This window comes from Peromyscus californicus, unplaced genomic scaffold, assembly GCF_007827085.1.
Source record: "Peromyscus californicus insignis strain IS unplaced genomic scaffold, ASM782708v3 Scaffold_7__1_contigs__length_154581171, whole genome shotgun sequence".
In the NCBI taxonomy this organism is placed as follows: domain Eukaryota; kingdom Metazoa; phylum Chordata; class Mammalia; order Rodentia; family Cricetidae; genus Peromyscus; species Peromyscus californicus.
The window spans coordinates 36,473,052-36,491,102 of NW_026294595.1; the positions used below are offsets into that span (position 1 = coordinate 36,473,052).

Genomic DNA, 18,051 nt, shown 5'->3' on the forward strand with positions numbered 1-18,051 from the left:
GAGAATTTTGAATTATAGGTGAATTAATTTGTAACAAATTGAAGTCCAGTGTAGACTTTCTGAATCTCAGGCAGGACACTGAAAAAGCACTCAGGTAGTCTATGAGGGAAGAAAAGCCATTGTCATCAGTTAAGAAGACAACCATAAGGAAGATGAAAGCTGTTACTGCATTTCAAACTCTTTTACATTCCATAAGCCTGTATAAATATTATTAAGTGCTCAAATCCGCAATTAAACAGTTTTTCTTTTTCATCGCCTTTAGTAGTTCAGGTATCAATCACCATATTTCTAAGTCTCCATATGTGCCCTTCTAGCGATTTCATTACACTTCAGTCTTCACTAATACTGTCATTAGACATGAAAAATTGGTGAAGAACACAAGTCTTTGAACAGATTGAGTTTGATATGACTTACAATGCCTTTTATTGCCAGTCACATGAAGCAACAGTCTATGGAGATTAGAAAATTGAAACCTAAGGCAAATTTTTAAGTGAAAAAGATTAATAAAAAAAAAAAATTAGGTGGGTTGTTTCCCACCCGGGCCCCAGTGGTACCTGCTTGGCCATTGTGTACACCAAGTTCCCCATTTGCTGGAACTGCATTTTATTGTAGTGATTTACTGATTTGGGAATAGATTGGTGGTCAGAATCTTATCTTTATTATTTTAAATAATATCTACTTTCTGGTTGTCACATGTAAAGTAGACCAGAAACGTAAATAAATGATATTTTCAGAAAAAAACATAAAATGTCACTTTTTAATCTTATGATATTTAAAATATGTAAATTGTATTTTACTTCTCCTGTGTGGTCCTGGTGGGTGTATCAGCTCGTCACACTTACTTAGTGTGTGACAGTGGCTTAATCAGCAATCCTTTTCTTTCTCAGCATTCCACATTGTCAAGGAGGTTGCTCTACAGGTCTTGCCTAGCTGGGCTCAGCAGGCTGCTGCAGTAAGCCACTGAATTGGTCAGGTCATGATGGTCTGAGATGGACTGGCTTCCATGTTCTGCCTTCTTGGCCGGGATGGCCGGGATGGCTCCCTCCCAGCACCGTGAACAAACAGTTCCGGGAGACGCAGCTGTTAGGCCCCCTCAGTTGCAGTCTCTGGTATTTCAGTAAAGTCACATTTGTGCTTGTGGTCAAAGCAAGTCATAGACAAGACCCTGATGTAGAGGGTGGGCTGAGGGCTACCTGTTCCGATACAGTCAGAGAGAGGCCTTGGCGGGTAGAGCCAAGATGCCCCACAGAGGGTAAGGTGGATGAGAGACAGAGACGCCATGCATACAGCACTCAATGCAGAGGGTTGGTTGGTTTGTTTGTTTTGTTTTTTGAGACAGGGTTTCTCTGTGTAGCTTTGCACCTTTCCTGGATCTCGCTTTGTAGACCAGGCTAGCCTCGAACTCACAGAGATCCGCCTGCCTCTGCCTCCCGAGTGCTGGGATTAAAGGCGTGTGCCACCGCCGCCCGGCTCAATGGAGAGTTTTATTTGGTGGGGGGGAAGAGAGAGGGGAGAGAGATAGAAAGAGAAGGGAAAGGTGGGGAGGTGCATGCTACCTCGTGGTGAGAAGGGAGAGAGAGGGAGAGAGAGAGAAAGAGAGAGAGAGAGAAGGGGGAGAAGTCCTTTCTTAAAGGGCTTTAAGAAAGGAAACAGGAAGGTAGGATGATGTCAGGATGCTGGGCGGGCCAGGGTATTATTTGCTGATTGGCCAGGATTCCAAGAAGTGGGTCTGAATGCTAATACTACTTCTCCTCATATAGTCATATAGTCGGCTCATATAGTCGGACTTTCTTTGGACTTCTAGCTCCCAAATAATGATTCGGAGACTTATTAATTATGAAAGCTTGGCCTTAGCTCAGACTTGTTCCCAACTAGCTCTTAAAACTTAAATTAACCTGTTTATATTAATCTACATTCTGCCGTGTGGCTCGTTACCTCTTCTCAGTGCCATACTACTTCCTCTGCATCTGGCTGGTTAATCCCCACCCCCACCCTGCCTCAGATTATTTCCCAGAGTTCCTATCTCTGCCTGGAAGTCCTGCCTATCCTCTTCATGTGTAGCTATTGGCCATTCACTTCTTTATTAAGCCAATCAGAAGGTGCCTTAGGTGGGTGAGGTTAAACAGAGACACATCTTCACACAGTATGCAGAACGATTATCTCAACAGCTCATCCAACAAGTCCTGATGCAGAGGGTGAGCTGAGGGCTGCCTCTGCTTAGAGACTCACCCAAGTCCCAGTCTTTCCCCAAGTAAGGACATTGGCATACTTTATTTTTGTCACATTATCATGCCTTTCATGTTGGTACCACAGAGAAGTTGAGTCTTCTGAGATTTAGTTTCATGGATTATGTGTTGCTCAATATTATTTCTTTTGTTCTACATTTTCCTTCATTGTATTTGTGATTTGGTGGCAGAACTCCCTTTAAAGATTATTCTAACATTCTGAGTTCTGGTATTTCCTAAAGTGCCTTTATTTTAGCAGAGTATGGTGGTGCACATCTGTAATCTCAGTCCTTGGGAAGCCGAGGCAGGAGGATTTCACATTCAATGACGCCTTTGAACAAACTTCAAATTTGATGAGTTTGAGGCCAGCCTGGATTACATAGTGAGACCCTACCTAAAACACAAAAAGCAATCAAAAGAAAGCCAGCCCCTTTGTTGCCTTCATGATACCTGGAATATTTGTAAGATTTTGCTGTATTTTCTGTAATTGAGAACAAGTTCCTTACCAAACTGATTCTCAATTCATTCCATTCTCTCTCTCTCTCTCTCTCTCTCTCTCTCTCTCTCTCTCTCTCCCTTCATCCCTCTCTCCCTCTCTTCCTTCCTTTCTTTTTCCTCTGAAATAGTATTTTGGATCTTTATCTACAGAATCCAGGAATTTTGTGATCTCATCATGAAAACCTCTCTGATGTTATTTTGCTCTTCATTCTATCAACCAGATTTACTTCCTTTTAACCTGGAGCTTTATTTGCTTCAACATCTCTGGCTTCTCTCTCCCCCCCCACACAGCTCTCAGTATGAACAATGTTAGTATTAATGCCATCTGCCCTTTACTATGTTCTGTTTAGGGACATTGCTCTTCCTGGGCCTCAGCAGCTGAGGCTTCTGTCAGCTTTTGTGTACAGAAGCTGCTTGGGCACTTCCTGCAGTAGCTGCCACCTGAATGCACCCTCTCCCTGGTCCTCCAGGCTCTGCTGCTAGAGACAGCTGTCTGCCGGGCTTTAAGTCTACCGCTCCCACCAGATGCCCAGCCTGCCTCTGCTGTGTGGCTGGATTTCCTCTTGGTGCTTTACTGTGGGTCTGAACCCGTTATCTTTCTGGCATTTTTGGCACACTGATGGCATTTTTGAAATTTCTAGACTGACTAGGTTTCTTTCTTTTTTTCTTTTTTTAATCTTAAAAGAGAGAGGATGCCTCTTTGCTCTCTGTTAAGCTGTGAGCTAGACAAGAGGGTACTATGTGCTCACCCTACCTCTTAGGCCACCCATTCCCTGTAGAGTTCCAACCACACTCTTGATCTGTGCATCACCTCACCCTGTCTTTGTGTACGTTAAATTCTAGGCACCACTCTGGACGATTTCAGCTCCCTTTCCTCTCTTTCCCCACCTCAGTATGGCACCTGTACTACAAATACCTTGGGGTCCTTAAAAACAAAACCCCTGGGCTCTGGAGTACCTCTCAAAAGGAAATGGCCTTTCTTTCCTTCTCTGTTCTTCATGAGAAGTTAAGATGTTTTGGAGAAGAGTTGAAAAATAGCTGAATGTAATCCATGTTTATCAAGATTACATTCCTATCTGTTATGAACAATTGTGTAAGTTGTTCTGTAGCCGTAAGTTTCTCCGTTCCTGACCAGCCCCACGGTTGGGACGAATCTCTCCCATCCACGTCCCACAGCTGCTTGGTCCCAAGTAAACACAGAGGCATGTATTATTTACAAACTGAATGGCCTATGGGTCAGGCTTCTTGCTAGCTCGCTCTAAAACTTAACTCAACTCATTTCCATTAATCTATATGTTGCCGCATGGCTGTGGCGTTACCGGTTTGCTGGCATCTTGTTGCTCCTTGGGCATCGGGTTGGCATCTCTCCCAACTCCACCCTTCTTTATCTCATCTTCAGTCTGAATGTACCGTCTACCCTTATCCTGCCCTGCCATAGGCCAGTGCAGCTTTATTTATCAACCAATCAGAACAACACTATTCACAGTGTACAGGAAGACATCCCACAACATAGTATTGTCCTGTTGTTCCAGGGGCTTAGTCAGCATTATTCAACACCAGGCAGCCCCATCCCTACCAGACAATGTGAATGGCCAGACAGGTGTGAGCACTGCTCACTCTGTTGCTTACTAGCTGTGTTTCACTTTCAGAAATTACTCATTATTGAATAGTATACGGGATTTGGGGGCAAGATATTTGTGACTTAGGTCTCTTTTTTATTAATTTAATAGTTAAAAATGGATACATGTAGCTATTAATCTGGGAAGTGTTACTGTGTTCCTTATAAATTTGCAACTATTCAGTGTTTCTTACTGTGTTCCTTATAAATTTGCAACTATTCAGTGTTTCTATTTATGGGCCATACCTAGTATCATAGGCTCTGTCCTGTTAGTCTTTTTTCTTTGTGTGTGTATTTTTGTTTGCATGTATATGGGTAAAAAATGTGTGTGCACGTGCATGTTGAAAGCTTGAAGTTGATATCAGGAATCTTCCTTGGTCGTTGTTATACATTATACTTTTAGGCAAGATTTCAATAAATCCAGAGGTTGCTGCCAGTTCAGCTAGTCTGGCTAAGCTGGCTAGCTTTCCTGCTTCTGAAATACCTCTGTCTGTGCTTTCCAAGGTCAGAGTTACAGGTGGACTATCATGTTCACCTGGCATTTACATGGGTTTTGGGTATCTGAACTCTAATCTTATTTACACAGCAAGTACTTTTAACTGCTGACCCCTCTCCCCAGCCTAATCGGTTAGTCTTTAACCTTTTTCATTTCAATTTTTTAAAGGCCACAGAAGAGTGAATAGAAAAAAAAAAAAATTAAAAGAATAATTAAAAGCCAGTGCATTCTGTATAATTAGTTCTCTGGTCAGGCCACAAGTGCAGAACACAGACCCATGAGGGATTTCACTCCCCCCATCCACAAAGAGACAGCGGCTGCTCTAAAATTCTTGATGGTCATTTTTTTTTTTTTTTTTGCTACTTATGAATGCATCTGACTGTGTTCTCTAAGAAACACGGTTTTTTTTTACTTGTTTTAAACTTTGCAGAAATGAATTTCCACTGTATTTTCTTTTGCAAGTTTGCTTTCATTGAATATTATAATTGGGAGGATATTTTTTGTTTTATAGAGCCATGGTTTATTTATGGGTTACAATGAAATAATATCACATGAATATACTATGATATATTTATTCTACTGATACTGGTTACTTGGGTTATTGGCAATTTATGGCTTTTTAAAAGTACTAGACCATCTTTCCAGGTTCTCAGGGTCAAGAGTGTCTCTCCCTAATTAAGAATGGGATTACTGAAGTATGGGATGTCTGTGTAGGCAGCTCTGTTAGATAATGCTTACATGTATTACAAAATGGCAAGCCCACTTACACACTTGACAACAGTGCATGGTAGTTACCTTCCCACATCTTTGCCAAACTTTGGAGTCAAGTGTTTTGCTCTTGTGGTAGTTGTGTATTGATAGCACATTGCATTTTTAAGGAGCATTTTCTAGTTACTAATAGAATTGAAAATTTCACTATCAAGCCATCTAGATAGCATCCCTTCGCAAGGCCTTATTGAAGTCTTTTGCTTAAATGTCTTACAGTGATCTCCTGATCAGAAAATTCATAGATCAAAACACTTCAGTGTGCATAGATTATTCTCTAGGATTACTATACAGCTTGGCATGTAGCTCCATGCTGTACAGTTTCTTGCCAATAAGTAGATATTTTTGGCTGAACCGTGTGATTGTAGATTAGCATTTATTCCCCTCTAATCCTTCTGAAACGTTGGAGGTTTAGGTACGGCTTCTATTTGCAGAATAGTTTCAAACTGTAACCGAGTAGTTATCTAGTACTTCAGATTCCATCCTCCTAAGTCCCTATGGTCCTGAAGATGGTCACCTCAGTGGGCACATTCTCAGTTTCCTAGGGCTGGGCTTGCTTCTGCAATGTTACCTCAGTTTCATTCTAAACAAAGGCAAAGAGGAACTTATCTTTACTACATAGTATTAATAATTTTTCTTGTTTTTACTATAAAATTTTTTCATCCTTGTTCTTAAACATTTTCATTACCCTGTGTCATTAGTGTTTTTATATTTTGAATCAGATTGTAATGTTCACATGGATTCTTAATTTGTTCTTAGATATCACTTATTTTATCTTGAGAACCTTCACATAAATGTATTGTGGTTCTTGTCAACATGTTTTCCTGAGTGTTCTAAATGAAGTCAGAAAATATATCTTATATTCCACACTACCATCTCAAAAAGAAAGGGGCGGGGCTATATATAGAGAGTCCAACTTTTTACTAGTTTGGTGAAAAAAATATATACTTAGGCTATTTTGACTAAGAGTTATCAGGGGGGTGATTAGGAGGGAATAAAGTTGAAAATCTAGTATTGAGTTGATATCCATCTTATAAATTTAGCAGAGATGATTTTGTGCATTAATATCTGTGATAAAGGGAATTATGTGTACTGGGTCATAAATTGGCTATATATTTTATTTATAAACTACAAAAAAAGCCTTGACCCATCATACTAGAGTATATAAGACCTGCCAGTTTGAGCACAAAGAAATGCCCACTAAGCAGTTGGAGTTCAGTGTGAGAGTACAGTCCTGCACACACACGTCATACTGAACCAATAGTTTCCCAGTAAAGCTTCTTTGTCTTGGCTAAATCTTACCTTGAAAACCCATAATTACTCAGCTGCTTCAAAAAAAAAATGTTTTCGGCAGCTCAAAAGAGTGGAGTCCAACAGTGTTACCTACAAGCCACATGGCAGCGCACACCTCTAATCCTGATGAAGGCAGCGGCAGGAAGAGCCCTGGGTGCAGGATGTTATTCCCCTGCATAAGCTCTTCCTGGTCTCCGGCATCTCCTGGAAGGGACAGTGGTGTAGTTGACAGTGTCTGAAGACTCATAAGGGTCTTCCTAACAACAGGGAATGTGGAAGTCGGTCTGGTGTCAGCCTCAGCTTCCTGTGTGTACTGCAACACCTCCAGCCAGCATCCCTGCCCAGTTACCCATGTTTGGGCTGCAGGCCTCTCATGATGGGGAAGTCTCATCTTCAGGGGAAGTCAGTGGTTGAAAACTTTGCACATTTGAGCCACAGTTACAAAAGGAAAGATCTTTCTGAGTTTCCCCCTATGTCTTCAAACATTAATTCATAGCAATATAACCATTATTCAAATTTGATTCCATGTGTAAAAGTAGGATATGGAATAATACACTTTTGTTGCAAAGCCATGTTTAGTCTAGCTCAGGATTGTCACCTAAAGAATTTAGCTGTTTTTGTCCATAGCGATCCTTCACAGGGTCAGAGGGTCTCCTTGTCTGCACAGGCCTTAGCTTTGGGTCAGCCATTTTTTTTTTTTTCTCATTCCACTGAGAGTCGGTTCTGTATCTTCTATGAAGTTTGGAGTTCATAAGGAACAAGACCTGTGTCGTTCATCACATCACTTCCTGTGTCTGGGAATAATGGTAGAATCCCTTTTGTACTCCACTCACCAATTCCTGAATGGGTTCACCCTTCATTCCTGTGAATGTGCCATCTATAACTGGAAGTAGATATGTCCCAGGAAGTCTGAAGCTGGGGTAGGGGTCAGTTTGTCCACTAGACCCCCCTAATCAATGTAGATCACCCTAAGGTCTTTTTGGTCTACTCATCACCTTTGAACTTAAAGTATCTATACTGCTACCCAGTGTGTCGCCGAGCCGACTTTCATACAGGACCTTACATTTGCCCTGCTGTTTTTATCTAATTAGAGGCAGCCATTGATGCAACAGAGCTTTGTTATTTGATAAATTCAATACTCGTCTTAGTTATTGATGATTTTCAACATGCTCTGCATATTATTTATATTATTGTTGAAAGTTTTGATTAGAATTGGGTCAAGTTCAGAACATTGGCATTGCATTAGAATAGATTGATAACATTTCATTCAGGTATTTATAGATTATTCAAGTCAGCAGTTACCCTTATTTCAGCCTCATTTCTATGTTAATTATAGTATCACAGGGGACTTTTAACATTGTGCATGCCTCACTAGAATTTAGGCACACTGCATTTCCATGGTCACACTGCCAAGGAAGGAAATTAGACAAGCTTAATGTGACTTCTTTGACACACCTCTTCTTAGTTCTAAGTCACTCTTGGAGAACATTCTTTGAAGAATCCCCCCCAACATCTTCTCTCTCTCTCTCTCTCTCTCTCTCTCTCTCTCTCTCTCTCTCTCTCTCTCTCTCTCTCTCCTCTGTAATATGAGGAACCTACCTTCTCTTTTCTAAAAATGTAGGCATGGCATTTCCTTCTTTCATTTTCCTGGCCCAACTTCCATCCTCCGTGATTCTTTGGAACGTGCCTAAAATGATTCAGTGTTCTCAGGTCTGCAGTATGTGATCACTCAGATCTGGCAAGAGGCACTCACTGAGGAAGACACAGCTTAGTGTCTCACTGTCTCTTAGCTATGCGTGTTCGTTGTTTTGTTCTTTTTCCCTCTTACCAATGGAAAGAGTTATTAGCATTCTTTGACCCTCGTCATTATATTCTTCTCTGGACTTGGCAAAAAGAGGAGTCAGCTTTTGTCTGTAGCTTCACTTAGCTTTGTTTCTTACTCATAATGGGTCTGTGATTATAAGAATGATAAGAAAAGGGACACGAACCTTGCTAACTGTGGGGTTCCTTTTGGGTTATAGTACTTGAGAGTGGTTACAGAGAGAAGACTTCATGTCTCCGCTCCCCACCCGGTGGCTGGTCAGGATCATTTACACTGCATCCTGGTTATTGAGGAATCAAAATAAAACAGCCTTGCCAAGCAAGTTCTTGTAGCATTGTATAGTAGTTCCCTTCATGACACGCTCTTTGAACCTCTATTGACTTCAGGGTTGTGTCATCGTTCGTCTCTTGTTAGACTTTGCCTTCTCTGATTCATAATTTGCTGCATCAGTGAGATGATGAGCCATAACTGCCTCGCACCTACAATCCCTTTCCACCCTGCATAGCATGTGAGTGAGCATGGTTGAGCTCCGAAGATGCTGCTCATCACATTTCAGTAAGCCTGGGTCATTGTGATCAGCAAAATAAACACTATAAAATAAAGTACAGTACACTCCCAGAGATAAAGTAACATAATTTGATATCTGTCTTTAAACTCAGCGTGTCCTGTGTATAACAGAATGAATACTTTGCTTTTTTCCTAAACTCTTTGCTTGCTGATTTCTTTTAAATCTTTTCATTCTGACACATGGGTTCTTTCATATTATACTCTTGACATTTAAATATCTTGGGTTTGGGCATTATTTGTTTCACTGTTGCATAGTAACATTTTTGTTCCTCACAACCATCTGTTAATTTTAAGGTGTGTGATTTTTTTTTCCCCCTCAGTGGCCATAATGCTTTCATCTCTCTTCTTGCCTTGACTGCTACTGTGTGGTAATTTTTTTCTTCAACAGACCCGGTGATTTTTTTTTTGATAAGCACTTAGTAAAAACAGAATTCCATCCAGCTAGTATTTGGAATGTGCTTTACATCTCAATAAACACATTATAAAAGATAAAGATTGCCATAAACTCATTGAGTTGTGTTGTATAAAAATTAGCACGTCCATCTTTATCACTGAAGAATGTTGGGCTTGAGGAGTGATGTGTTGCCTCGGTGTCCCCGGGTTTTGATCTTAGACTCACTTGATCCAAGAATGAAGTACCCCCTCCCAGTCCTACAGGAGAAGATCGTCTTGTCGATTGGGGTCCACCGGATGCTTATGTACTGTGAAACCGAGGGCTCACCTGCTAGAGCGGACCCTAGAAGTCTCAGAACTGTGCTTTCAGCTTGGGAAGATGCACAGGTGCCCTTATCAGACCCACTGTTCATTTACCTGTGCCTGTGAATATTCCAAAAAGGAAACAGCCATCAGCAGAAACCCAGAAGCCAGACCCCTCTCTGCTAACCCAGAGGTCGGGATAGAGTGAAGTAACTTAAGTGCTTGGGTATTTGAGTCTCCCCTTTCACTTAGAGGATTATTCGGAAAAGAGCAGGCAATATTGGAAGTTAAGGGAATGGGGGAAAATTCCCAGATCAAAGGATAGACATGAACACCATAGAGGTTAATTTGTTGGAAACTGAAATAAAACTTCAGAGTGATATTTAGAATAAACTATGAAAGATGTTGACAAAAATATTCACAATGCTAGCTACCTCAATATTAGGTGGAGTAGCATATTTAAATGGGTATGGTCTTGAGCATTCTAGGGCTTGGTGGGATTTGCCTAATGGCAAGAAGTGAGAGACATCAAAAAGGTGTCATTTGTATGTTCATTTATTCAACAGGGATTAATTATGTGAAGCATTAAACTTGTAGAGAGTTGTCTTAAGAGAGGCATTGCATTTCCTGCTAAGATCCTGTTCTGTCACAGGCCTTGGGCTCTGACATATCCCAAGTCCATGTCATCTTTGAGAGATAAGATTACTTGAAGGAAACCAAGTCATGAGAGCCCTACCTAGGGTGTCCTCGTTGGAAATTGTTAAGGCATAACGTTTATTTTCAATACCATAGAATTTTATTTGTTAACTTTCAAGCTTTTCTTGAGTTTCAAATTTTTTTTTAAGCCTATTGTCTAAGCTTCTTCTACAATTGGTAAAGTATTTTTCTGTCAATTTATGTTTGTAGATGTCCTTTGTTCACATACTTCCTGGAAAATTGAGTCATTTAAAAAGCCCTCCTCCAGCCCTTTTAATGTCATTTTATATGATGATATTTAAATATTATCAAGTATTTATTATTTTGTTATTAGAATTGTGATCATTGTGTAGAAGACCCCTGTAATTCTTAGGAACCATCTACAGTGGGACTCAGCAAATCCCAGCCCCCTGAGGCACTCAGGAAGCAGTGTTAACCCTTTGCCTGCTTGATTGCAGGAGGAATGCCCGCCCCTGAACAGGCCTCACTGGTGGAGGAGGGGCAACCACAGACCCACCAGGAAGCTGTCTCCACTGGCCCAGGCATGGAACCCGAGACCACAGCCACCACTATTCTAGCTTCCGTGAAGGAGCAGGTACACCCTTTCATTGAAATTTGCGATGACATTTCTTCAATGCCTTTAAAAATTAATCTATGGATGTGTTTTCAATTTGTCTAACGTCCTTGATGCCTTCACGTTTTCTAATTATAAGGTGTTTACATCCCTGAGTACATTGGGATGACTGGCATGTAGAGCTGCTCCAGCTGCCAGTCAGAATCGGAACATGCAGGATACTTGTGCGTCTGCAAGTAAGGACAACCTTGATGGTGATCGGTGTCTGTCTCCCACATTGCAGAGTGTGTGCATGCGCGCAGAGCTGTGTACGGCGTCTTTCACAATGCTGACTGTCCATCCGGACTCTGACCTGTACTGTCTAGATACTCTGAGCATTTTAACATAGGTACTAGGATTGTCTCTGTGGTTTGGGGGGTAAAAGTTGTATTTGTTTGTTTGTCTAAATCCAAGTAATTCATTTTGTGAGCTAATGTTCTAAAATGTGTCACCTGTGCATATCTGCTTCCATCTTGTTTTTATGTTGATTTTTAAGGCACTAATACTTTGTCCTTTAAACCCAAGTAACCTTCTTAGTTAGGTTTTATCTGTAGTGCTTAGAGAAACTGGGGCTCTCAGATTTAATTTTTAAGATTTAAAGGCTTAATAAAGTACATGCAAATGTATCCTCTAGGAATAGTTTTCTACCTGCCTCCAAAAGAATTCATGTGCCCTCCATGAAGGTTATTCTGCTCAAATAATATATTAGTTCTTCAAAAAATGTCTTACAATTAAAATATAGGATGTTTTTTATATTAAGAGAAGCAAACTGAATGCCTTAGTGTTTTCCAAACTCAGCGTCTGCAGCACACAGACTAATGATGACAAAGAATGAGGGAACATTAACACCCCATTACTTCACCATTTGCCCTAACTAGAAACTCTGCATGGGATTACTCCATACCTGACATTAGAGCTGTGTTTTTAAGAAAAACAGTTTTAGAAATTATTCAAGTCAGAATGTCAAAACATTTTCCTTACTGAAATTGGGAGTTTTAAAACCCCACAAAAGAAAGAGTTTAAAGGATTAGTGCTTTAGCTTGGTGGTTAGGGTGCTTGTTTTACATGCATGATACCCTAGATTTAGTCTCCATTGCTGCCAGAACTTAAGCTAGGAGAAAGGTCCCATCAGAATGTTTTCTTTACTCTAGACTGTAACTCCCAGGGCCATTCAGTGAGGAGAAATGGCTCCTGCTGTAGCCCTCAGTAGCTGTCAGGATCTGACCCAAGAAGCAGCAAAGTGAGGAGGCATTTACACTGTCATGATGAAGCCATGATAAATTGATGAAAATGCTCAGAACTGACCTAAAACTGGAAACCACGTGCACTAAACATAGCAGCAGAGACTCTGCATTGTTACCTGGAAACTAGAGACCCGATCTCTTGAAGATAATAGGGAAAGCTGCTATGATCTTTTCCATCTAGAGAATTCTGTGGTAGCCTCAGATTACTTTCAAATTGTATCTTTTGGTGATACATTGCATCTGAATGAATATTTTGTGTGATATTGCAAGTAGGATTCCAATTTCTCCAGGTAGCAAAGGGTAGCACATGCTGTGTATTGAAAGACTTATCATATGTCATCCAGACAATTCAGTTATTTGGAAGACACACTCTATCTTTGTTTCTTTTCATGTCCTGAGGAGTTTGAGTTCATTAATACACATTTGTGTTTCCCTACATAGTTTCTTTTCAAAATTGTCAGTGCTCAGCACTCAGGATTTCAATCATTTCCTATCTGTCTCATGTATAAAATATATGCTTAGTTTTAAATAGCTAACTATATCTTCCATAAGATTTTTCAGAACTAGGCAACATATACTTGAATAAAAGCTTCTTGATATGATCATGAAATATGCTTCTTCCTGTCATCTGCCTGATGGGATACAGCACAGGAAAGCTAAATGTGAATAAATAATGCTGATTACTTTCTAATTCAAAGTAAAATATTAAACTTCTAGTCAGAGTACATGGTTAGCCTACATGTTACACACCAGTGAAATGATTGCTGCTGATAATATTGTGCATCAAAGACCAGTATTCTTAGATGGGACATATAATTAATTACTTAGAGAGCCTTGCTGCCTTGCCCTGATCCTAGCTGTGGATGATGGGGTCAGCTCTGCTCTTCTCTAGGGATGGGCAGCATCTCAGAAAGTCCCTCCTACTGGGGCACAGGAAGTACACTTCCAGTGCCGTTGGGTAGATGGCTCCACCTTCTAGCCTGGCTTCTCTGCTTGCTGTGTTATCTTGAGGTTGTGGGTTTTGCTTTTGTTTTTACTTTGCCTCTCTACACCTCAATGTCTTCCTTTATAGAATGAGTATAATGACAGCGACAGTATTCGCATATATAAAATGGGTACAGCAGTACTAGGAAGGGCTGATGCCACCACCACCACCACCTCTACCACGGCCATGACCACGACCACCACCTCTGCCACCACTTCTACTACCACGTCCACCATCTCCACCTCCACCACCACATCCACCGCCGCCACAGCCACCTCCACCACCACCATGGCCAAGACCTCCACCTCTACCACTCACCTCCACCACCACCACATCCGCCGCCGCCGCCACCACCACCACCACCACCCCCTCTCTATATATAGTGCTTCAAGGAGGAGCTGATGGTTTTGCTTTTGCTATATTTAGGGACTCTGAGCCTTCTTTTGGATATTGGTACCAGCAGACTAAAGCCCTGTCTGAGCATTCAGTAGTATTTATGCTCCACTAGTACCTTACTTAACAGATGGCCTTGAGCTTTCACATTTTCACCATGGTAGCTTCACAAATAAACACAGTTTTGTGTGTAAATTATGAGATATGGTCATGTAAAAATAAATTACTAACCTGTTGATTTATTACAGCCTCAAACACTGATACTATTAGGCAGTTGGTGAAAGAATTGTAAAATGAGAGCCTTTAATGCTCATCTAAATTTTGAGAGGAAAAGGCTGGATTCTTCTTCAGCAAAGTAAATCATAAGCTACTAAAATTCCTCACTTGTCTTCCTCTTGGGCAATTCATGGGACATGGTAGGGCAGGAAATAGGCAAACAAACAGCCCGTAGTGTCTCAACAGCCACCGGTCAGTTAAAACATCTGGACTTGGCTTCCAGGTGTCATAAAAACAAAGAACTCCCTCTCAAATGGCTGTGCTTTCTAGGGTCCTCTGGCAACAGGTGCCACATGACTGCTTCCTGGCACAGGTTGGAATTTACATTCTCCTTTTATGAAATGATAGCTTTTCAACATAGATGTCAGCAAGGTCCAGGGAAAGTCCTCCCTCTGGCAGATGGGAAGAACCCACTTCAGATCAAAGGCTGGCTCCTTTATGAAGATGTGTTCTGCCAGCCTGAAATCACATCTCTCCTGATCCCTCATGCTTTACGGCACAACAGCATTCTGTGCTGCTCTGGGCTTACATAATTGGCTCCCTAAGGACAGAGTGGTGTTGTGTATGTGTGTTACAAGTTTCTCTTCCCAGCACCCCCTACTGTATCAGTCCTGCAATAAATGATTGTCCAGAGAGGAGTTCAGTACTGTTGGATAGCCTCACTACCAACTTGCTGTTTTGTGAGCACCATGACCTGTAGCCAAATTCACAGAAACATGGTAAGCAAGAGTCTCAATCGCCCAGACAGCTTTAGCTCTGCATTCTTGTTCTTGAGACAATTTTGATTGTCTTGTACCTATATTGATCTGGGAACAAATCCGTCTGCATAATTGACTATAAAGGTTTATTTCATATGGGCTGACATTAACACAGATGTTACAGCTTTTGTTTCCCACGTGTCCAAATTAGTGGACAGTGAAGTACAGATAATGAAAGGATGGGCTGTGATTTGATTTGGGGATTCTGCTCTATGAGAAGTAAAAGTTAATTCCTGTAACTATCAGGAGTGAAGGCCTTGGCCTTGAATCTGAAGTCACAGGGAGTGTCAGTTGAGCCACAGCCACCAGTTGGCTATAATTAGGATCATCTTTAGGCAGGCTCTGCTGTTTAAACGTCTCTCAATAAGAATCCAAGAGTCCCAGATGACTTCAGAGACAAGGAGGGATAGCCTGTATCCTGATAGTGATGTTTGTATCCCAATAGTGTTTAGATCTCCGGCAAACTTTGTACTGCTGAGTAACTAGCTTAATGTACTGTGTACTATCATTAGATCAAGAAAGGTGTCCAAATGTGGTGCCCTCCGTGGGCCTTGCATCGTGTGAAAACCAGAGACTGAAATGATGGATTCAGCCTTGAAATACACAGCATGCGTTGACTGTAGAGGGATTTGGTGAGGCACTGGCTGCCCACTGTTCCCTCTCCCTGCAACATTGAGATGCCCATTGCCTTCCTTCTTCAAAGGTTCAGGGAAGCAGTGAGCACCAGGCTATGTGCAGGATGTTGGCAAGTGACTGGCAGAATGCACTGTATTTTTATAACAGATAAACTTCTGTTTATCTTTAGAAATGTTCTTCAAAATAAAACCCAATATGGCCAATCATGGGTAGGATTAACAATAAATTTCACAGTTCTATATAGGATGCAGGATTTTTCTCTCTCTCTCTCTCTCTCTCTCTCTCTCTCTCTCTCTCTCTCTCTCTCTCTCTCTCTGTGTGTGTGTGTGTGTGTGTGTGTGTTCTGATTAGATGCATTCATCTTATGTTGTAAATTGTGTGAATGAATGAGGTCTCTATTTGAATTTGCCTATTTGCCTTGGGAGCTCTAATTTTTTTGATGATGACTTAAGAAACTTAGAATCCAGATTTAAGATTGACGTGAATCCAGATGGCACAAAATGGGATACAAAGGGTAGGTGTGGTAAAACACACTAAAGTACTGTGTGCAGCTTTGCTCTGGTGTGCTCCTAAATTAGGTAGCCTGTGCTCTACTTGTGTTATGTCCAGTGAGTGAGGATTCTCTGTGTTTCTCATGCGTGGTGCTCTCAAAGAAGATGCCATCTTTCAAGATAACGTGTTCTGGCTTTTTGTGGACATTACAAGTAGACCTTCATCTGCCCATATTTATTTAAGTGGTAGTTAGATATCAAAGAATAAAATGAGAGCCAGGGATCCTTAAAATTTAAAGATAAAACCAGGGGATTTGGAGCCCAACCATGTCCTATTGCCATTACTTCATTTTTACATGCCTATCTTAGCTTTAGTAATTGCACGCCCTTCCTGTATGGCAGAGTGCCCAGAATTCAACAAACTACAGCGCAATTATTTACTTTATTCTTCTGAAACTGAAACAACCGCACTGCCCCACACCTGCCTCTGCAGCCTCCTTTTCTGCAGCCTGAGTTTATTTACACTGAGTAGTCTTCTCTGACACACTTAAGCCACATGCGGAAAACATTCTCCTTCCAGCTGCAGACAAGCAGAGTTTATGGTTAAGCTAAAGCACTATACTGTAAGTGCAATGCCCAGCCTTTTTACTCTCCCTATTAGAAACTTGCTTATTTCTTCTATTGCTAACTAAATGATCCTGGCAGTTGTAATGATTGTAACTTGCAGTTTCCCATATCTGAGCTGCATCATGAAGCACAAGGTAAGGCTGGTTCTACTCTTAGTGGGGTGTGTGTGTGTGTGTGTGTGTGTGTGTGTGTGTGTGTGTGTGTGAGAGAGAGAGAGAGAGAGAGAGAGAGAGAGAGAGAGAGAGAGAGAGATCAAATTGCATAGCTTTTCTTTCTTAATATTGTAGAAATAAGGTTAAAATGAGGTTAAATGATAGAGCTCTTGTGACATTATCTGACTTATATTCAGAATTCTGAGCACCCCCACTTGACTCTGTCGAGATCAGTCTGAAGTTGCATGTCAACATTGGAAGTTGGACATTTTGTGTGTGCCAGGGATGCAGATGAGAACAGTGTCTGAGTTAGTTAGCAGCAAGCATGTACATCCATCTTCGGATGTCCTGTGAGTGATCAGCTGGACCCCGACGACAATCCCATTTCTACCTGATCTGAGTTATACTTCCGAATAACTGAATGTGTGTTCTGTTTGAGTTGAAAATACCTTTTAGATATGTTGACACTAGGGTTTGGGGGCAGTGCCCTTTAACTGTAGAAATTTGTTTAGACAGACTCCATCCAGCTGTTCACATGGAGCAGGATCGCATATACAACAGAGTGTATGAGAGGTGTCTAAGCATACTTACTTGTAGGTGAGCTGAAAAAAGGTAAACATGCACACTCTTAGCTAAGCTTTGCTTCCAATTAATTAAAAATATTTATCACAAGCCTAGTAGGAGCAAAGCTCTTTGTCAAGGAAGCAGGGAGGCTGGAAAAAAGACCCGTAAAAGTCATCTGTTTCATATATTCCTTTCAGAGGAGTGTGCAGGCACACACAGTATTGTATACTTTATTGTGAGTAATTGACACTTGAACTAATTGGACCACAGATCTGCTAGTGTGCACTCTGGTTCCTCTTGTTTTTAAACATAACACACACACACACACACACACACACACACACACACACACACACACACACACACACTCACACACACAGCTTGTCAGTTATTTGTATATTTATTGCTTTAGGTATTTGAACATTAAATTTTTCATCAATACTTTTCATTTATGTTTGAAAGTAATAGAGTACTTTTCCTTTGTTAACATTTAAAGCCAACTCTGACTTTTCATGCTTAAAATTACAATTTTCCTTTCAGTTTGATAACCCAGTTCACAATTCCCTCTCAGAGTTAAATAATTAATCCCTGGGATAATTTTCCCCTCCATGGGAACACGTTATGCTACTACATTTC

General features: G+C 41.1%; 1 protein-coding gene across 16 annotated transcripts in view; it reads left to right on the top strand.

The window, feature by feature from the left end:
* The window catches only part of Pkp4 (plakophilin 4), a 229,904-nt gene that overhangs the window by 62,330 nt on the left and 149,523 nt on the right, over positions 1-18,051 (top strand). For 14 of the 16 annotated variants that reach the window (XM_052723816.1, XM_052723818.1, XM_052723825.1 and 11 more), the window contains exon 2: positions 11,135-11,271. The exons of 1 other annotated variant lie outside the window; for it this stretch is intronic. In XM_052723816.1, the coding sequence (XP_052579776.1) occupies positions 11,140-11,271 (132 nt within the window). In that variant the 5' untranslated portion in view covers positions 11,135-11,139. Of the gene's footprint in view, positions 1-11,134; positions 11,272-18,051 lie in introns of those variants that run through there. One more of the 16 variants, XM_052723832.1, reaches the window with a different exon arrangement.